Source organism: Myotis daubentonii, chromosome 5 (assembly GCF_963259705.1).
Source record: "Myotis daubentonii chromosome 5, mMyoDau2.1, whole genome shotgun sequence".
Taxonomy (NCBI): Eukaryota; Metazoa; Chordata; class Mammalia; order Chiroptera; family Vespertilionidae; genus Myotis; species Myotis daubentonii.
The window spans coordinates 107,976,054-107,998,096 of record NC_081844.1 but is presented as its reverse complement, the minus strand read 5'-3'; the positions used below and the strand labels follow the sequence as shown (position 1 = coordinate 107,998,096).

At 43.3% G+C, this 22,043-nt stretch overlaps 1 protein-coding gene and 1 non-coding gene across 2 annotated transcripts in view; one reads left to right on the top strand and one right to left on the bottom strand.

The window, feature by feature from the left end:
- SIMC1 (SUMO interacting motifs containing 1) overlaps positions 1 to 20,361 on the bottom strand; it is a 36,172-nt gene extending 15,811 nt beyond the window's left edge. Inside the window, 5 exon segments of the mRNA XM_059699256.1 lie at positions 1,083 to 1,152; positions 1,916 to 2,148; positions 3,575 to 4,244; positions 4,359 to 5,614; positions 20,061 to 20,361. Of these exon segments, the coding sequence (XP_059555239.1) occupies positions 1,083 to 1,152; positions 1,916 to 2,148; positions 3,575 to 4,244; positions 4,359 to 5,614; positions 20,061 to 20,189 (2,358 nt within the window). The 5' untranslated portion in view covers positions 20,190 to 20,361.
- On the top strand, positions 11,388 to 11,491 carry LOC132236249 (U6 spliceosomal RNA). Its single transcript, XR_009453210.1, has one exon. It is a non-coding gene; the product is annotated as a U6 spliceosomal RNA (small nuclear RNA).
- Positions 20,362 to 22,043: the final 1,682 nt, after the last annotated feature.

The following is a 22,043-nucleotide window of genomic DNA, read 5'->3' as shown; positions in this document are numbered from 1 at the left end:
ATTTATGCCACATCCCAGTTCTCTTCCTAAAATAACTACCTCAATTTATGTTCCAACACCTACAAATAATACATTCTATCTCTATGCTGTAAGATAAGGATACTGTAATAGCCCCACTATTCTCAGAGATGCTATCTCTTTTCACTTCCCAACCTTTATCTTCTATACTTTTCTATTTTCTACTGTCAAAACTAATAAAATTGTCTTCCATGCTTTGTAAAAAATTGATTTTAAACATGATAACCAAATAGTGTTCACAGTGTGAGGACCATATTAAAATCATTTATTACACTGGAGATCCATATAGTATTCTAAGAAAATCATTTGTTTCTGGTGAAGATTTTTTATTTTCTTAAAGCTTCTTTTATATCCTTTCCACATTGCTTGACATTATCAGTTTACTTCTTTCACCTCCTCAAGAACGGTGTTGAATTTTGAGAATACCCTTCTTTCCCAAATTGATTTATTTTGGTATTTTTAAAAACAACTTATTGACAAACCATAAAATTCATCCATTTTAAATGTACAACTCAATGATTTGTTATAAATATATCAAGTTCTGCAACCATCACCATCACCATTTTATTTATTATTATTTTTTTAATTGTTGACATTACACATGTCCCCGATGTCTCTGTTTGCCCTCCTCCACCCAGACCGTTCGCCCCCCCCCCCCTCTGGCCCTCACCACATTGTGGTCTGTATCCACTGGCCATGCATACATGTCCTTTGGGCAGGTTTCCTCCCTCCTTGGCTGCAGCCCTTTCCGTATGTACTCTAGCCTCTGCCTTTCTCTGCCTCTTCCCATCTTCAGTCAGATCTAATGTCCTTATTTTCATTGCCATGGATTTATAACTTTCCCTACTCATTTACGATTATTGCTCATGGGACCTCAAGAAAGAGAGGGATAAGTGAATGTCCTCAATCTTGAATTAGAAGCCAGCACATACCATTTCAGTAGGAATTATCTGATGGAAATGAGAGTATAAAGGAAATAATGGCCAAAGACTTTACTATCAGATTTGTTGTTACTTTTGTTTCTAGTTAAAATTTCCTCTGCAAAAGACACACGTTGACGTTACCTCTTCCTCCATGACGTACGTGAGCAGCTTCCAGTCCCACTCCACGGTCTTGGCGTTAGCTGGATGGAGCCTGAAAGTCAAGTGACATGAAGTTAGTGTTCTGGAGACCTTAGTGGGAGAAGGGATGGGATCTAGAAGGTAGAAGCAAGAAGCCTCCTCTTATCCTGAGTGCTTTTGCCCACCCCCCTTTGATACACTACTGTCAACTGAAGGTAGTAGAATTTCTTTTTCTTTTTTTGCCACCCAGTGTCCATTTCTCTTTTGGAGGCATTAGTGGCCCAATCTTGCCCGGAGGAAATCAGCTTTCATTAGTTAGCCCCTGGCTTTACCAAGGACCCTGGGATGAAGCCTATGAAGCGCACTGAGCCAGTAACTTCTACCCCTCAGCTTGCAGGGACTGTCTCACAGATGGGCTCATGTGGTAGGTTATGCCGATTAAATCCTGTAAGACTCCATCGCAGAACTCTTGTGTGATCATAAAGGAAGCAGGTTCCCTCTCCCACTCAGAGTGTCATAAAAGCTAGAGACTGAGAAGGCTAGCACATGACGCCTGAAAACAGAGCAAAGCAGAGCTGAAAAATGAGTCTTTGTAACTGTTTTTGAACTGAATTAAGTCGTTTTATTCCTAGGTTTCTAGTAACATGCATCATTAAATTCTCTTTTACTACCTGTTAAAGCCAGTTTGGACTGGCTTTCCTGTCAACTAGTAATCCAAATAACACTAGTATACTAAGGCACCCTCTCTAATGGTTAGCTGAATAGAGCCTAGGCAAGAGAAAGCTATGCCCCACTCTAGGCTCCCTAGAAGGTTTGCCCACATCTAAGATTCATACTGTTGAATTTTCATGAGAAGCATGTAGGCCTCCTTTAGGACGTCCACGGACTCAGAGCCACTGAGCAGGATTTTCTGGATGATGTGAGCCACAATTTCTCTGGGTGGGTAATGCTGGGGTGACACGAAGTCCATCAGAAACTGCACCGTCCCCAGGGGAAAATTTTCTTCAATGGTGTTTGTTACCATTCTTAGTCTTCGATGGGGGATGGGTTCTAATTTTTGACCCTTGTTCTGTAGAGATAAAGAGAAATAAATTAGGATGGGTTTTCTACAGACTTAAAAACAAGAGGTTCTGAAACAGGTTGAAGACAGCAAAGCTTTACATGCATTTGAAATATTCATTTTTTTTTTTTAAAGACTGGAAGGCCTTATCTAAGAATGTTCAATGACATGGGCAAATGCTTATATTAAGTTAAAAAATAAGAATTCAGTATTATACATATAACATGATTTCATCTGTGTTAAAATATAGCATAGAAAGAAAAGCACAAAAGAGTCAAGAGCTAGCCTAAGCTGATTTTGGGGTGAGGGTGATAAGATATTTAGGGGTAGTTATAATAGCTTATCAGGTACTGAAATAGAGGAAGAAATATATTTTTAAATATGTTTTATTAGGAAAAGAATCCCATTTTTTCTTTTTCTTTTTTTCTTTTTTTGAGTTGCTAGTAAATATTAAGTTGTTTTCTCACCCAAAAAAGTATGTATATAAAGTCTGGGAGAGAAAAATGTGAAAGTGGTTTCTATTATCTGGGTAGTGGAATTATAGTGATTTTCTTCTGTATATGCTCTTTCGTATTTTCAATTTTTCCATAATAGACATATATTATTTTCATAACCAGAAGAAGAACAAACATTAAGAAGTTTGATATGGGAATAACAGCAATAATTATAAAACAATTTTTGTACATTGAACTTATCCTCATTTCTCACAACAACCTTAAGAAATACTTATTATTGCCCTGGCTGGTTTGGCTCAGTGGACTGAGCACTGGCCTGTGGACTAAAGGGTCCCGGGTTCAATTCCGGTCAAGGGCACATGCCCAGATTTCGGGCTTAATCCCCAGTAGGGGGCATGCAGGAGGCCGTTGATCAGTGATTCTCTCTCATCATTGATGTTTCTCTCTCTCTCCCCCTTCCTCTCTGAAATCAATAAAAATATATTTTAAAAAAAGAAATACATATTATTATTCCTACTTTATAGATTAAAAAACTGAGATTCAGAACGTAAGCATTTGTCATACATTAAATGGTTTCACAAATAGTGGAAAGATAAAAATGTCAAGTTCATATTGGGCATGTTCTCTCATGCATGGATTCCTGCTAGCATACTAACCTTATTTTAGGTCTGTTCAGAGGGCATCTAAGCCCTAGGGGAAGATAGGTTAGCTCAGTGGTCGGCATTAGTCAACAGAGCCAAATATCAACAGTACAACGACTGAAATTTCTTTCGAGAGCCATTTTTTAGAGTCCAGAGTGCTAACCATTACACCATGGGGCCCAGGTGAGAGCCATTTTTTAAACTTAAACCATATAGGTAGGTACACTGTTATTAACTTAATTAGGGTACTCCTAAGGCTTAGGAAGAGCCACACTGAAGGGACCAAAGAGCCGCATGTGGCTCGCGAGCCGCAGTTTGCCGACCACAGGGTTAGCTCACCTCTCTTACGTCTTTATCGGGTATTAGTGTCTGGAAGAAGAGGTGATGCACCGGAGGTCGTAAGAAGTACTTCAGTCTATGCAGGCAGGGCCTGTGGTACAACACGCCTGGTGGTGTTCGTGCTTGTATGTGGGCAGACCCGGGGTTGGCAGGCTCTGACATTGCTATCTCCTTTCTGGCTGGAGTTTCTGGGACAGAGAGCCAGGGAATTTTCTCTAAGGAAATTTTAGACTGTGGAGACTGTGGGCTGAGAGAGCAGCTTGGAGAAGACGGAGCTGAGACATCCATAGGAGTGTCATGGTTCTGTACATCATTTGGAGGAGAGTTAGGCCTGTTTCCTGGCAAGTGTGGCATGTCTCCAGGTGAACGCAGCACAACTGGTAAATGTGAGACTTCTCCAGTTGACTGTGGCACACCTCTTGGTGACTGTGGCACACCTCTTGGTGACCGCAGTATATCTCTTGGTGACCGTGGTGTACTTCTTGGTGACTGTGGTGTATCTCTTGGTGACTGTGGCACACCTCTTGGTGACTGTGGTATATCTCTTGGTGACTGCAGTATATCTCTTGGTGACTGCGGTATATCTCTTGGTGACTGTGGTATATCTCTTGGTGACTGCAGTATATCTCTTGGTGACTGTGGTATATCTCTTGGTGACTGCAGTATATCTCTTGGTGACTGTGGTGTATCTCTTGGTGACTGCAGTATATCTCTTGGTGACTGTGGTATATCTCTTGGTGACTGCAGTATATCTCTTGGTGACTGCAGTATATCTCTTGGTGACTGTGGTGTATCTCTTGGTGACTGCAGTATATCTCTTGGTGACTGTGGTATATCTCTTGGTGACTGTGGTATATCTCTTGGTGATTGCGGTGCATAGCTTGGTGTCTGTGGTGCATCTCTTGGTGACCGTGGAGCATCTCGCAATGACTGTGACATGTCTCCTGATGACTGTGGCATATCTGGTGGCTGTGGCATGTCTCCCAGTAACTGTGGCATGTCTTGCAGGTGTGCCACATCTTGTGGATAGGATATGTTTTGAGGTGGGCCAGATACACATTGAGGTAGGCCCAGAGAGTCTTGAGACGGGCAGAGTGAGTCTTGAGATGGGCTTGGTGAGTGTTGAGGATGCCATGATGTGTTCTGAGGTCGGCTTGGTGAGTGTTGAGGATGCCATGATGTATTTTGAGGTCGGCTTGGTGAGTGTTGAGGATGCCATGGTGAGTCCTGAGGTGGGCATGGTAAATGTTGAGGATGCCATGAGTCCTGAGATGGGCATGGTAAGCGTTGAGGATGCCATGAGTCCTGAGGTGGGCATGGTAAGTGTTGAGGATGCCATGAGTCCTGAGGTGGGCTTGTCATATTTTGCTGAGGGCATGACATATTCTGAGGGCATGGCATTTCTTGAGGCAGGTTAGGCAAAGCTTGTAGTTGGCACTGCACAGGTTGTGATGGGCACGACAAGGCTCGTGGTGGGCAGGAGGATGCTCGTGGTGGACATGGCAAGGCTTGCAGTGTGCATGGCAAGGCTTGTGGTGGGCAAGGTACATCTTGCTGTGGGCATGGCAAGGGCACCCTGTGATTGCTGCTGTGACCATTATTGCTTATTGGAGAGAGGGAGTGAACATCTGAAGATAGCTCTAGGCCTGCCAGGAAGCTAAAATCATCTTTGAATGCAGTTGAGCTACAGTTCGGCTGTGCTGGATAAACAGAGTCCCCACTGATGGGTGCAGGGGGTTGGGAGCCTTCAAATGTGGCTTCCTCCAAAAGGTCCAAATCCACAGGGTCGCTGTTAATGATTCTCCGTGCTGCAGGCCAAGAGCTTCTGCCTACCCGCCCTTCCATCGCCTCTTTGCTGGAGAGGCTGGCACATGTTTGAAGATGGGTTGACTCCTTCTGAGAAGGAGCAATGGGTTCTAGAGTCAAGTCAAGAGTGGCAATAGGTCTGCTTTCTTCCTCAGCTCTTGTCAGGTCAATCACACAGATTGCATTGCGATCCTTTGGCCTTGGTCTGGTTTCTCTGGTTAAGTCAATGAAGTCCTGTCAAAGGATTGTGAGAAGACAAAGGGTCAAGTAGATAGTCTCAGCTTGATCTAAGAAGATAAACCTTAGCTTTTAAAGACAAGCTACAGAAAAAGAGGCTCTAATATAAAAGACTCTACTGTGTGCTAAGAACACATTGAGTGCTTTCACATGCCTTTAATTTTCACAATGACCCTATCAGGTAAGCATGATCACCTCCATTGTGCAGAGAGGAAACTGAGGTTCAGAGACATGAGGTCACTTACCTGAGGATTATACAGCTAACGAGTAGAGACAAACGTGCAAACCCTAACATAGAGAGGGTTTGAAAAATTAAAACAATACAAAAGGTGGAAGGTAAACACTTTCTTTCTGAGCCCAGTCACACTCCCTAGGAAACAATCACTCTTACCTACTTCTTGTGTTCAGATGACTTTTAAAAAACAAATTCTACAAAACTTAGAGAAACAAATATTAAGTTATTTATCCTATTCAAGATCATTGTAAAAAGGCACATAAGCTTCCTGTTTCATTTTGCAAACCTCACATAATACAATAAAATTCAATCAAAAGCAAAGAAAAATTGAAAGGTGCTCCTTGTTTGCCTTGGATGTTCCTAGTTTATGTCTGTTGTCCTAGGGCAATTATTATCAGCACTCCCTTTCACTCTCAAAAGTGTATCGGTGTGTATAATAAATAATGTCATCCTAATTACTAACCAGTCTCACTCATGAATAGAAATGCCAATATCCTCTCTAAAATATTAGCAAATCAACTGCAGTATATTTTTTAAAAGAGTTCCATTTCTCATCATAAGGACTAACTAGATCAGCCGTGTGCAAACTTACGGCCCGCGGGCCGGATCCGCCCGTTTGAAATGAATAAAACTAAAAAAAAAAAAAGACCGTACCCGTTTATGTAATGATGTTTACTTTTAATTTATATTAGTTCACACAGACACTCCATCCATGCTTTTGTTCCGGCCCTCCGGTCCAGTTTAAGAACCCATTGTGGCCCTCGAGTCAAAAAGTTTGCCCACCCCTGAACTAGATACTCTGATAAACCAATCTAATAAAAGCTAGAATTAATATATAAATGTAAAAACATGGGAGAAGATATAACAAGGAAAAACCAACCAAAAGAAAGCCAGTGTAGCTATATTAATATCACATAAAATAGACTTCAACGAAAAGATACAATTTAAAAACTATACACCTAATAACATAGTTTTCATAAAGCAAAACCAGATAAAAGTAAAAGGAGAAAAAGACTATCCAGTCATTGTGAGAAATTTTCACAAATCTTTTTTGGTCAATTATGAAAATAAAAAATTACTAAGTATATAAAAATTTGAACATATTTAACAAGCTTTTGCTCAGGTAAAACAATTATCCCCAACCAAATGAAATATTTACAAAAATTAACCATATACTAGTAGTCAAAATACATCTTAGTCAATGTCAAAAGATTGACAATACTCAGACCAAAATACTATTAGGTTAAAAATCAATACAAAAAAAAAAAATAACTAGGGAAAACTCCACACAACTGCAAATTTAGAAGTATGACCAAATAACGTATAGATCAAAGAAGAAATCATAGAAATTAGAAAAACTTTAGAACCAAACAATAACAAAAATGAGACATGCAGCAATTTAGAAGAAAATTTAGAGACTTAGACACTTAACTAGAAAAGAAGAATGAAAGGAAATTAATGTGCTACATTCACATCTTTAGACAACAGAAAAAGAACAGAACAGGCCCAAAGAAAGCAGAAATGAACAAAAGAACAAACACAGCAGAGAAGAGCAGCAATGTCAAAGGTTTGTTCTTTTAAAAGATTATTAATAGTCCTGGCCAGTGGCTCAGTTAGTTGGAGCATCGTCCCATACACCAGAAGGTTTGCAAGTTCGATTCCTGGTCAGGGAGTGTACAGGAGGCAACAGATAGATGTTTCTCTCTCACACATCGATGTATCTCTCTCTTTCTTTCTCTAAAATCAATTTTAAAATCCTTGGGTGAGAATTAAAAATAATAATAACAATAAAAGTCCAGCCCTAGTTGGATTAGTTGCTTGTAGCATCCGTCTGTAAAACAAACATTTGGGAGTTGGATTCCTGGTCAGCCTCCTTCCCCAACCCCCCCAAATAAGTAAGACTTTTAATATTGTCAGACATCTGATAAGAAAATTAAGGAAACAAAGAGAAAGCACAAGTAACCAACATCAAGAATGAAAAGGGACAAAAATATAGATGTTTTCAAGGTAAAAAAAAAGATGAAAAAAAAGAAGATATTATGAATAACTTTGTCAAAAACACTTGGGAATTTAGATGAAATAGATAAATTCTGGAAAAATAAAGCTTAGCAAAATTGACTTAAGAAACTGGGTGCTAGTATATGGGAGATCATTACATGATTTGCTCCATTTTTCCATGTTTGAAATTTTCCGTAATAAAAAGATATTTTAAAATTGACTCAAGAATATAAAGTCAAAATAGTCCTTTAACTAATAAACCAAATCAATAAATTTTTTTCCTTCCAAAAAATGCCAGACCCAGGTGACTTTAAAAAGAGAATTCTCACACTGATGTTTCTCTCTCTATCTCTCCCCCTCTCTTCTACTCTCTCTAAAAATCAATAGAGCCCTAGCTGGTTTGACTCTGTGGACTGAAGGGTCCCAGGTTCAATTCTAGTCAGGGGCACATGCTTGGTTTGTGGGCTTGATCCCCAGTGTGGAGCATGCAGGAGGCAGCCAATCAGCAATTCTCTCTCATCACTGATGTTTGTATCTCTCTCTCTCCCTCTCCCTTCCTCTCTAAAATCAATGAAAATATACTTAAACTAGAGGCCATGGTGCATGGATTCATGCACCAGTGGGGTCCCTCGGCCTGGCCTGTGCCCTCTCTCAATCCAGGACCCCTCAGGGGATGTCGGCCTGCCGGTTTTGGGCCTCTAGTATGCATATAAGATCTTTTATATATATATATACATACATACATATATATATATTTTTATTGATGTTTTACAGAGAGGAAGGGAGAGGGAGAGGGATACAGAGTTAGAAACATCGATTCAGCTGCCTCCTGCACGCCCCCTACTGGGGATGTGCCAAGCAACCCAGGTACATGCCCTTGACTGGAATCGAACCTGGGACCCTTCAGTCCCCAGGCTGACGCTCTATCCGCTGAGCCAAACCGGTCAGGACGCATATAAGATCTTTGGTTAATCTCTTCCCGCCCTCCCCACTCTCCCCTTCCCTCTGAGATTCATCAGTCTGTTCCATGTTTCCATGCCTGTGTGTTGAGCGTCTGCCCCATGGTGGTCAGTACACATCATAGTTACCGATGAATGGTTGAACGGTCAAACAGTCGCTTAGGCTTTTATATATATATATACATATATATATATATATATATATACACACACACACATATATACATATATATATATATATATATATATATATATATATATAGAATAAATAAAAAATCAATGGAAAAATAAACAAAATGTTTAGTAGAATACACCTGGGCCAGGTGCTTTATGATACTGAAGGTTATTATGACTAAATTTCTTTGATATAGGTCTATTCAGATTGTCTATTTATAGGATTATTAAAACAAAACATTTAAAATTTAAAAAGTATTGGTTCTCCTCTAATTAATCTATAAATCTAGACAAAATTCCAATGGATCCCACAAAGAATAACAGTATGTCCATAACAGTGGCATATATTAAAATTATAAATACACATTAGACTTTAATTCCAAAATTCCACTGTAAGAAACTATCCTACAGACATATTTTTATGAAGACTTCATCACATCATAATCTAAAACACAAAAGAAAAATTCAATTCAATAAGAGACTGATTAAATAGTTGTTTTTAATCCTATATAATAAAAGCATAGTATGCAAACTGTCCCCTCAACCAGGAGTTCAGCAGGGAGTTTGACCAGGGGGTGGGGCAAGCCAAGGGAAGGGAGGGAGTACACTGGCTGGTGGCAGTGGCTGCGGCAGCAGGTGACCGGGGGAAGGGTGGGGGTAGACTGGGCCTCTAGTATTAGATAAGATGCAGCTAATAAAATATGCATGGAATGAATATTTGTGCCAGGCACCATGTTATGCACTGGGAATACCATTGTGAGCAAAATGGACAATAGTAGGAATGATACTGATATTTTTTATAAATTATTATTATTTAGTTTTTAATTGACTTCAGCAAGGAAGGGAGAGAAGCAGAAACATCAATGACAAGAGAGAACCATTGGTCAGCTGTCTCCTGCATGCCCCACACTGGGGATCGAACTTGCAACCTGGGCATGTGCTCTGACCAGGAATCGAACTGTGACCTCCTAGTACAAAGGTCGACACTCAACCACTGAGCCACACCGGCCAGGCCTAATATTTTTTAAATGACAAAAATATATTAAATGGTTTTTAAAAAGTACAATTCCACTGGGAAAAAATTAGACACATATATTTTTATGTACATACACAAAAAAGTTCTGGAACAATACACAAAAACTGTTAGTTATCTTGGGAGAGTGGGAATGAACAGAGGTGGTTCTTACTGATGTCCTGAATTTTTTCCTGTTTATAATTTTTATAATTTAAAATGGGTAAATTTTTTTCAAAATATATGATTGTGTACTTTAAAGAAAAAACCCAGAGAATCCTTGGAGGGTACAGAACTTCCTTTTGGAGTAAAGAAAAATTTATTAAAGTGATAGTGGTGGTGGTTGCACAACTCAGGGAATTTTATCTGGTATGGAATTATCTATCTATCTATCTATCTATCTATCTATCTATCTATCTATCTATCTATATGTAAAAGGCTAATATGCTAAGTGTCCGTCCGGTAATGATGTCATGTAGCAAAACCCGGCTTCCTCTCCCTAGCGACTAACCTCCTTTCAGTTTCTTCAGTCCAGGAACATGACTTGCTTTATAGCCAGGTGCAAACATTTTACACTTTAACTGAATGTCTGTGATGCGTTTTCCCATGCCTCATCCCATTCGATCCTCACAGAAGTCCTGCAGTAGGTAGATAGGAGACTCAGTGGAATTCTATTTTCTTTTCATTAGCCGGAAAACGGAGATTTAGAAAGCTTAGAAACTTGACCCAACTGAAAAAAAGTAAAAAATGGTGGACACTGACAATGACTTCAGGTTTTCTCACTGCACAGAATATAGTCAACACTGCTGCAGTTAAATATTTTACCCTTTGTTCTCCCTGTGTGATCTACAATAATAATCTGCTTCATGTTGATATTGATTGCTGTGTTGCTGACAATTACCTGAAAAAGTAGTTGGGGTGCTTCCCTGGGCTGAAAAAACTTTAGCTAAATCAGAAAGCAGGTCTAATTAAGCAAGTTTATTCTATATATAGAAAAGGCTAAGTTGACTCATGCATGCGCAATACATATAAAGCTCTCACTGGCACCAATCACATGCATGTTTCTATCTGTCATTGTTGATCATTAATTTGATTGACATTTCCATTATAGAGAAAGGGAGAATAGCGATATTAAAATATTTCTTCTAATTAATTTCCTTTCAATGTGCATGAATCCGTGCACCGGGCCACTAGTATCTTAATAAAGCTATTAAGCTGTTAATGGAAGATGAGGAAGTCATTTTCAGCCTTAAGGGAAACTGACCTTGATTTAAGATCCAAATTATTTTGACATTTGATGTTTTAAATTCAAAATGTAGGTGAATTTTGCTTTCTACTCATGACATATCCATATTTTAATTCCAAAAAGTCTTTATAAAAAAAATTAGCCTGGTGCTTGCTTTGGCAGCACATATACTAAAATTGGAACAGTACAGAGATTAGCTTGGTCCCTGTGCAAGGATGACATGAAAATTCATGAAGTGTTCCATCGCCCTGGGTGGGCACTGGTGTCCTCATATTGGGCTTGGAGAAGTCATTCCAGAGACCCATTCTGGGCGTGCCCAGGCTCTCTGTGACGCCCACCTGATCTTTAAAAAAAATAAGTTAGCCTGGGATAGATTCCGTGTTTATCCCTTGGCTCTCCCATCACAGAGAGTATTTTAACATAATCCTATATAATTAAAGCCTAATATGCAAACAGACTGAAACGCAGAATGACCGGTTGCTATGATGCCCACTGACCACCAGGGCGCAGACACTCAATGCAGGAGCTGCCCCCAGCCCACAGGCCCCAGGCCAGCCCAGGAGGGTGCCAGCAGGGGCCCCCTGGTCGCCCTGCAGATTGGCCCTAATCGCAGGCCAGGCCTAGGGGCCCTACCCTTGCACAAATTTTGTGCATCGAGCCTCTAGTGTATATATATATAAAGGCTAATATGCAAAGTGTCCCCTTGGGATTTCGACTGGGAGTTTGATCGATCACTATGATGTGCGCTGACCACCCAGGAGGCAGTGTGGAATGAAGGAAGGCTCTGGCTGGCAGCCGGCAGGTGGGGAAGGAAGGCCCCAATCAGCCCTGATCACCGGCCAGGCCTGGGGACCCTACCTGTGCATGAATTTTGTGCACCGGGCCTCTAGTTATAACATAACTTATCAGAAAGAAAGGATTTCTTAGAATACTAACAAGAAGAATTCAGTTTCTCCTTAAATAAATAGTTACTAAGCACCCACTCTATTTGAGGCATAAGCTAGTTGCTGTGGATATTGGGGATATGGCTGCGTACAGCAGTGAACTTACTATTTCAGGGAAGAGTGATTTTTAAAAATATATTTTAAATAAATGCTAGGGTTTTAAAAAGTAATTTTTAAAAAAATATATTTTATTGATTTTTTACAGAGAGGAAGGGAGAGAGATAGAGAGTTAGAAACATCGATGAGAGAGAAACATCGATCAGCTGCCTCCTGCACATCTCCTACTGGGGATGTGCCCGCAACCCAGGTACATGCCCTTGACCGGAATCGAACCTGGGACCTTTCAGTCCGCAGGCCGACGCTCTATCCACTGAGCCAAACCGGTTTCGGCTAAAAAGTAATTTTTAAATTAAAAAACCCTGGTCTGTCTATTCTTATAAAAACACACATTTAAAAAACCAGAATTATAGCTCTGGGTGGCTCAGTTGATTGGAGTTCACCAAAAGGTTGTGGGTTCAATTCCCAATCAGGGCACATACCTAGGTTTTGGGTTCAACTGGTTGGGGCCCATATGGAGGGCAACCAATCGCTGTTTCTCTCTCACATTAATTTTCTCTCTCTCCCCTTTCCTTTCTCTCTAAAATCAATAAAAACATATTCTCAGGTGAGGATTAAAAACAAAAAAAATTGTAGTTTGCAACTTGCATTCTCCCCCTCAACCATTTCTAGCATCCCTAGAGGATGTTCCCTTGGAAACCTGGTGAGAGGTTCACAAATTTACCCCAGGATATTGAGATTGAGACTACTGGTCTCAATCTTATTCTCCCTATTAGCACCTGGTTGAAGCTTCCTCAGTTTCCCCAAATAGAGATAATAACAGTATTTACCTCGTGGCGCTGTAGTGAAGATTACATGAGTTAGTCCACTCAAAGCACATAACAAGGTGTGAGGCATGAATGCCACCTATAGTGGGGGTGATGCTCATCCGGATAACGTATTCAACCCTATGTGACACATAGTCATTCAGGATCAAAACACTAGCTCCTTGATAAGAAAGACCTGGACCCAAACAAAGTCTGATTGCCAAGAAGAAAACCTCATAAAATGAGTTATACTGCCCTGGTAGGTTTGGCTAGTCAGCCTGCAGACTGAAGGGTCCCGGGTTCGATTCTGGTCAAGGACACATGCCCAGGTTGTGGGCTCAATCCCCAGTAGGGGGCGTGCAGGAGGCAGCTGATCAATGATTCTCTCTTATCATTGTTGTTTTTATCTCTCTCCCTCTCCCTTCTTCTCTGAAATCAATAAAAATATATATTTTAAATTGAGTTATTCTATGCTTCTAATTAGGAAGACAATGTTATAAAGATATTAATTCTTTAATTAGCTTACAAATCTAATGTAGTGATTTTGAATTGGTGGCTGCTTTGTCCTCCAGGGGACATTTGGCAATGTCTAGAGACATTCTTGGTGGTCACAAGTGGGGGGCTGCTACTGCATCGAGTTGTAGAGACCAAAGATGCTGCTAAAATCCCACAGGACATGTGACAGCCTGCCTCAACAAAGAATTATTGGCCCAAGAAACCCTAATCTATTTCAATCCTTGACAAAATGATTCTAAAGTTCATTTGGAGGAATAAGTGGGCACAATAGCCAAGAAATCTTGGGGGTGGATGGGGAGAGGAAGGAAGGACAGATAATTGCTCTCCTAGATACCAAAAATATTATCAAACCACAAAAATAAATAAAATTTTAAAACCCACAAAAGTGTGGCTCAGTGGTTGAACATTGACCTATGAACCAGGAGGTCACAGTTCAATTCTGTCAGGACACAAGCCCAGACTTCTGGCTCTATCCCCAGTGGGGCATGCAGGAAGCAGATGATCAATGATTCTCTCTCATCATTGATGTTCCTCCCCCCCTCCCCTGCCCGCTTCCTCTGTGATATCAATAAAAATACATTAAAAAAAATTGTTCCTGGATAACTGATTAACATCATACTTGATTAACAACATACACTCTAATATCCAGAATGTTTTCCCTATATGTCTACAATCAGGATGCATTTTATAGTTATTGTGTAAATTTTGTGTGTAGTTCCTTTTTTCCTGAAAAGCTATTCTTAAATTGGCAAGTCTTCCATTCAGTGCTGTCTTAGAAATAAGGCAATATAGTCTATGTTAAACGTTAGGCATACTTCATGCCATATAAAACATTTCAGATGAATAAAGGACTAAGCATTAAAAAGAGATGGCAAAATAACAGGAAAATAATCAGGACAGGAAAGATTTTTCTAAACATAAAGCAAAGAAAGAAGATGTACAATACATAAACACAAATGTTATGCTTTATTAAGTAAAATACCACACACTAGATTTCTAAATTGAGTGTAATCCCAATTTAAAAGTACAAATTATTCAGAAGTTGACAAAATGATTTATCTTTTGAAAGAATAAATATGCAAAGCTCGACAGAAAAATTCTAAAAAAGAAGAGTAATGAAGTGTTTCTTCTACTTTTTATTAAAACAGCATGTAAAAAGGCCAGAATACAAAGTCCACAATGGACACAAAAATATGTAAAACTTTACCATTTAATAAAAGTAATATTTCAAGCCACTGGGTAAAAGGTTGGATAATTCAATAAATGATGAGGAGACAACTAACCATCTAGAAGAAAAGTATTAGATTACCATTTTATCCCTTTTTTAAAACTAATTCCAGGTAGATTAATGAAGTAATTAAATGTGAAGAATATTTTTATATCCTTAAGAGTGAGGAAAGCCTTTCTAAGCATAACAACAAAGATAGAAATCAAATAATAGAAAAGAGTGACAGAACTGACTACACAAAAATTTGTAATTGTTGTGCCTGGCCAGAGTGACTCCGTTGGTTGAGCATCATCCTGTGCAACGAAAGGTTACCGATTTGATTCCCACTCAGGGTTTGATTGGCAGTCAGGGCACAAACCTGGGTCGCGGGCTTGATCCCGGGTTGAGGCACGTATGGAAGGCAACCAGTCAATGTTTCTCTCACATCGATGTCTTTCTTTCCCTCCCTCTCTCTAAGCATGTCCTCGGGTGAGGATTGAAAAAATATATATATATAACTCCTGTACAGAAAATCAAAAGTTGTGGGGAAAATGTTAACATGTACGACACAAAGGGCTGTTATTATTCAGTTTTTTAGTACAAATTACCACAAACCGGCTGGCTTAAAACAATAGTAATTTATCCTCTCAGTTCTGGAAGTTTAGAAGCCCAAAATCAAGGTGTGTGCAAGGGCAAGCTCTCTTAAAGGCTCATTGGAGAATCTGTTCCATGCCTTTCTTTTAGCTTCTGGTGTTGTCAGCAATCCTTAATGTGCAGCTACTGCATAACTCCCATCTTTGCTTCCATCATCACATGATGTTCTTCCTCTGACTTCACACGGTGATAAAGGGGAACCACCCTACTCCATATGCCTTTATCTTCACTGATTACATCTGTAATGACCCTATTTCCAAATAAGGCCACATTCTGTAGTGAGAAGTTAGGACTTCAATTGGGGAGGACCCAGTTCAACCCATAATGAATCTAATATGTACGTAATATTTACACCCCAACAGGCCAGGAAAAGGCAACCTGCTTGAGCATACTCTCTGACCTCTAGCCTCATTAGCTGTTCTTTCACCCCTGGCCTTCACCTGGGCGCAGTACTGTGGTCGTAGGCCAAGGGCGCCCTGGATGTTCTTCTTGTGGCCTCTGAGCCTAGACGATCACATCCAAATCACTATAATCTATGTGATGTGCTAATGACAACAAATTTGTGTCCCTAGTGAGGACTTCCTCCGTGTCCTATAAACTCAGTACAAACATCACACCTGGCATCTCCAGTTGGCAAACCCACAGGTGTCTTGAAACCTTCAAAAGAGTAGGTCAAACGCTCAACCACTGAGCCACACCAGCCGGGCTCCAAGCCTTTATTTTTGCTGCACCCTTTGCTCCTACCTTATTCCCCTAGAGGCAAACTGCGGCTAGCGAGCCACATGTGGCTCTTTGGCCCCTTGAGTGGGGCTCTTCCTAAGCCTTAGGAGTACCCTAATTAAGTTAATAACAATGTACCTACCTATATAGTTTAAGTTTAAAAAATTTGGCTCTCAAAAGAAATTTCAATCGTTGTACTGTTGATATTTGGCTCTGTTGACTAATGAGTTTAGCGACCACTCTCCTAGACCTTCTCATAACAAATCTGTTCTGTCATTATGGTCTCAGATCAATTATTAACTCTTCAGAGAGGCATTCTTTGAAAATACAATCTGATGTATCCAATCCCACCCAAGTACTCTCTATTATATTGTTCACTTATTTGTGTATTGCTTGTCTTTCCCCTTGAGAACATATTTATTGAAAGAGTGAATCACAACCAAAGGAAAAAAATTAAAACCATGATAGCTCACAGAATCTGGGCCTCAAATCAGCAAAGATGAAAAGGCCTTATTTTTCTTCCTAACACTCTGTATATAACCCGATGTTACATTTGTGTGGTTGTTAGCTGGTTGTTAGCTAGAAGGAAATCTCAATTGGTTTGTTCATTGCTGGACCCTCTGCATTCAATAAATACTTACTGAATAAAATGACAATATCTAGGGGTGACTGGGCAGTGAAGGAAGGGGTATGATGAGACTATAATTGATGCACAATTTCTGTAGGAAATTCTGTAGGCAATATATGTCAAAAGCTCTCAAAGGAGGACATGCCTTTTGACTCAGCAATCTCACATCCAAGAGGCTCTTATCCGAAACAAAGAAATGATTATTTATGAGGGAATTCCTCACTGGGTTATTTATAATAGAGAAAATTTAGAAACAACCAGCATGATACCCATTAATAGATTACAAATATAATTATAAATCTGTACAATAAAATACATTAAAAATATTGGTAAAGACATGTATTTATTAATGTGGAAAGAGATCAAAGTACATAAATAGAAAAAGGCAAGCTACAAAAAACACACATATATAGCAAGACTTCATTTTTGCAAAAACAAATATTGGGGGATACATGGGTATGTACGAGTATACATGCACATTTACAGATCCAAGTTTGGAAAGACAAACATCAAAATGTTAACATTAAAAAAAATGTTAACATTCATTACCTGTGGATAGTGAGATTAAGGGCAATTTAAATTTTCTTCTTTACATACATTTCTAAATGTTTTTGTAATAGGTCAACCAAAAATTAATCGACTATCTGTACATGTTCTGCGTGGAAAAGAAAAAGCAATAAAGATTATTAAAAACAAACTTCATCAACTTAGTGAAGCACTAAAGCCCAGGTGAAGACCAGGAGTTCAAAATATTAACTACAGTATTGGAGATAGCTTTCTGATTTCCTGAATTTAAGCACGTTGCTTCCCCTCAGTCCATACTGTAAAAAAGAAAAAATAATTGTAAAACTTGTTCCTTTTATTTCATTCCTGCCAAGTGTGAGAAGGTCAGGACTGGCTGAGAAACAACACAGAGTGTAGCAAAAGTTCTCATCTATGCTGGGCATTTTCCTTGCATTGCCTCATTGCAAATCTTCTCAGGGTTCTATCAGGAAGGTATTCATGTTCCCAAAAGCAAAAGCTGAGAGAGGTGACAGATCTGGCCAAAGCTCACACAGCTGAGGTCTCTCTGACCTCAGGGCCTTCAGGAAAAGTGAGATAAAAGGTCTTGAGGCTTTAAAACCTTGCAAGTCTCTCAATGCCCCTGGTCTTTTACACAGTTATCAGGTTATCCTTATCCGGTTATCCAACTGCCCTTATCTAATTGGCAAGAAAGATAAAAGGAGAAAAGCTTGGAGTTTTTAGAAAGCTGAAGTAAAAAATATCCAGAGAAGCAAGATTTAAATTGGGTATAACTCTCCGGAACTGGACCTTCATTTCTCTTCAACTCCAAAGGCTCTTGCCGGAGCGTGGACGCATGTGTGTGTGAAGAGTCACGACAGACACAACAGACGAGGGCAGTGATGGCGAACCTATGACACGCGTGTCAGGTGACACGCGAACTCATTTTTTTGGTTGATTTTTCTTTGTTAAGTGGCTTTTAAATATATAAAATAAATATCAAAAATATGTCTTTGTTTTACTATGGTTGCGAATATCAAAATATTTCTATATGTGACACGGCACCAGAGTTAAGTTAGGGTTTTTCAAAATGCTGACACGCCGAGCTCAAAAGGTTCACCATCACTGGCCTAGGGTTAGGTGCCACCTGTGTGCTTGAAGAAGGAAGCCGGACTAGGGTGAGGGAAGCGGGCAGGAAGAACCAAGTCCAAGGGGGACTGAGAGAAGGGGCAGCAGGAAAGAGGGAGAACCAGGAGGGAGGGCAGCTGAGTGATTCTGCCGTGTTTTTTTCCTCCCACCTCTTTCCTCCGTCACTCTTAGGCCTTCGGTGCTTTCTATACGATGGCCACCAAATCCCTCCCTTCTGCCGGTTCTCCGGACCGGTTTCTCTGGGCCAGCCACCTCCATGTACATTTCCCGGCTGCTCTTCGCGCCCAGTAGGTTCACGCTGAATGCAGCACCGCGTCCACATCAAGCCTGCTCCCACCCTTGAACTCGCTCTCCCTTTCCTTCAATCATTATTTCACCCCCCGCTCCCCCCCACCAAAACAAAAAATGCATTGTGGACCTATGATGCCCCGCTCACTGCCACAGTGCTGGGGACTTCCATTCACCTACCCACGTGGCTCACTTCTCCCGTGAAACCCTCTTGTATGTCCATCTCATCTAGAGTCTTTACTGAGATTTAAGGCGAACCCCTCCGGCTTGAACCACGCAACATAGCACTGTACGTCCCTTCGTTTTGCACGCCATTCGTTCTCCAGTGACCGTCACAGGGGGCTCGCGTGGCGGCCGAGGGGTCAAACTGGCTGCTGGGAAGGGGCAGGAAGGCGTGGAGGCTAGAGCTGCCTGGAAGGGGTATTGGCGTGTGAAGAAAGGTGGTTTCCTTGCACGGCACATGGGAGACCCGTAAGATAAACAGGAGCGCGATCCTTCCTCTACCTCGGGGTGAGCGGCGTCGGGAGGCGGGGAGGCCCGAGGCCGACGTCCTTGGATAGAAGCCTGTCCGCCGACCCCGTGGGCACTCCAGAGCCACCTGTTGGCTCTGCCACCTCCTGGGAGCGGGACCCGGACGTCGTGCTCTCTATTGTGTCCCCCTCCCCGAGAACACCTGGCCCGTGGGAGGGGGTCCAACAAGTCTCTGTGGAGGGTTCTAGAAAAGCAGGGACCGCAGACGTCTCATTCACCTTCTCGGGACGAAGGACAAAGACTGAGGAGGCCGAGGGGGAAAGAAACCGGGCAGGGGTCCCCCCGGGGCGCGGCGAACGTTTGCTAACAGGACAGGAGTCGCCCCCCGCACAGCTCCGACCCCGGCCCCTCGCGCGGCCGCCGGGCCTGCAGCGCCGCCCCATCGGCCCAGGCCCGACTGCCCGCCGCCCGCCGCCCGCCTCGGCTCCCGGGGCCGCCCCGCACATCTGCACCCACCAGCAGCCAAACAATCGCACGCGCCCGCGGGCCGCCTCGCGGTCGGGGCAGCCCCCGGGCCCCGGGGACCCCCGCCCCCGCCGGCCGTGGGACGTCGCCCATGTGCTCGGCCGCCCCTCGCCAGCCCCCGGCCGCTCGGGCTTGAACTCGGAGCCGGGAGGCCAGGCCGCCCCCGTGCGGGCCCGCCGCGCTCCGCGGGGCCGGGAGGCGGCGAGGCGGGAAGCCCCTGCAGCTGTGCGGCGCCACCCAGCGGGCGGCGGGGACGCGGGGACCCGGGGACCCGGGGACGCGGGGACGCGGGGACCCGGGGCCGGGCGGACGGTCGCGGATCGGTGCGGCGGCCGCGGAGCGCGCTCACTCACCACGGTCCGGCGGGGCAGCGCGCCCGGGGTCCGGGACAGGGCCCGGCGGAGCCTCCGCGCCCGGCCCGAGCGGGTGCCCTCCGAGCTCTCGGAGCCGCTGTCGTCCGAGATCACGATGAAGTCCTCCATGGCTGCGGGCCCCGGCCGGGCCAGCGCGCGGGCGACCGGCGACCCAGGCGGCGGCGGCGGCGGCGGCGGCGACCCGGGCGACGGCGGCGGCGAGGACTTCAGTTCCTGCTGCTGAGGAGACGGCAGCCGCGGCAGCGACAACCCAGGCCATCACCCCGCGGCCCCGCCCCTTCCCGCCCAAGCCCCGCCCCTTCCCGCCCCTAACCACGCCCCTCCCCGCGTAGTCCGCTCCCAGCCCCGCCCCTCCTGGACCCGGTCCCCGAGGCCGCGGGCAGCCCCGGGCAGGGTCAAGGCCGTGGTCACCGTGCTCGGTGATGGCACTCGTCCTCCCTGACCGAAGATAAGAAAAAAGGAAGGAAAGTCAAGTTGCAGCCGGTCGGGGCCGGTGGTGAGGTGCGAGGGCTTCCGCTGCTGCTGCTGCAGGACTCCAGTGTGAAGTGAGGTGTGAACAGGCCTGTGCCTGAGGCGGGGGCGGGGGGGGGGCCTCCAGGGCGGGGGTCCTGGCGTGGGGCTGAGTCCCGGGACTGAGGGGGGTCGGGGCCCACTTCTTTGCACATGTGCAAATACATCTGTAAGAGGAATTCTTAGAAGTGTAATTGCTGAGTCAAAGGCGAATTTCCTCTTTGGTCGGCAAACCATGGCTCGCGAGCCACATGCGGCTCTTTGGTCCCCTGCGTGTGGCCACGAAGTTTCAATCGCACTGTACCTGCGTGCCCGCACGTGGTATTTTGTGGAAAAGCCACACTCAAGGGGCCGCAGTTTGCCGACCACTGCCCTAGTTGTTTCAATAAACGATGCCAAATTACTCTTCTAAATTGTACTCACTTGCAGTTTCATCAACAATCCATGTAATTCAGAGATATAAACTGTGAGATTTAGCCTGGCTGGCGTGGCTCAGTGGTTGAGCATGGACCTATGAACCAGGAGGTCACGGTTCGATGCCCAGGGTTGGAGCTCCATCCCCAGTGTGGGGCATGCAGGAGGCAGCTGGTCAATGATTCTCTCTCATCATAGATATTTCTCTCTCTCTCCTTTCCTCTCTGAAATCAATGAAAATATCTATATATATAAAAGCCTAAGCGACCAGCCAACTGGTAGCTATGACGTGCACTGACCACCAGGGCTAGACGCTCAATGTAGGAGCTGCTGAGCTGCGGTGACTTAGCAGCTGCGGTGTTGGGGCAATGTACCTGGAACCAGAGAGGAGGGAGCCCCATTCCAGGGTGTGTCACCCGAGAACCGCCCTCTCACAACCTGGGACCCCTTGGGGGAATGTCAGAGAGCCAGTTTCAGCCTGATGGCCGCAGCCCAGGCCGAGGGACCCCACTGGTGCATGAATCTGTGCACCGAGCCTCTAGTTAAAAAATAAATAAACTGAGATGTAGAGACTTGTTCAGTTGGTAGTAGGATCAGGGAAACAAACAAAATGCACAAAGAGAACCCATGAGGTACTAGTTAGATGTTATGAATGAGCAAGGCTACAAAAATGAAAAAACATATACCCAGTAGAGGGAGAAGGGAGGTGGTTTGTTGGTTGTAAGCTGGGATCATTAAAATCAGGACGGGATCTGTGTTACACTAAATGTGGGGGTTTTGGCAAAGTCCTGCCTCTTAGACTCAAGCAAGTAGGTGAAATGTACTAACAGATCCCAATGAAAGTGTGTTTATTAGAAGGGGGGTCGGGTCCTGATCAGGTGCTAAGCCCTGTCTGCGGCTGTGATTGCCAAACTTTCCTGAGCTTCAGAATCACCCAGGAAGCTGGACAAAAAAAGAGGTTTCTGGACCCCACCCTGGAGTTTTAATTCAGTACTGTGAGGTGGGGCCCCCAAAATTTGCACTTCAAACAAGTTCCCA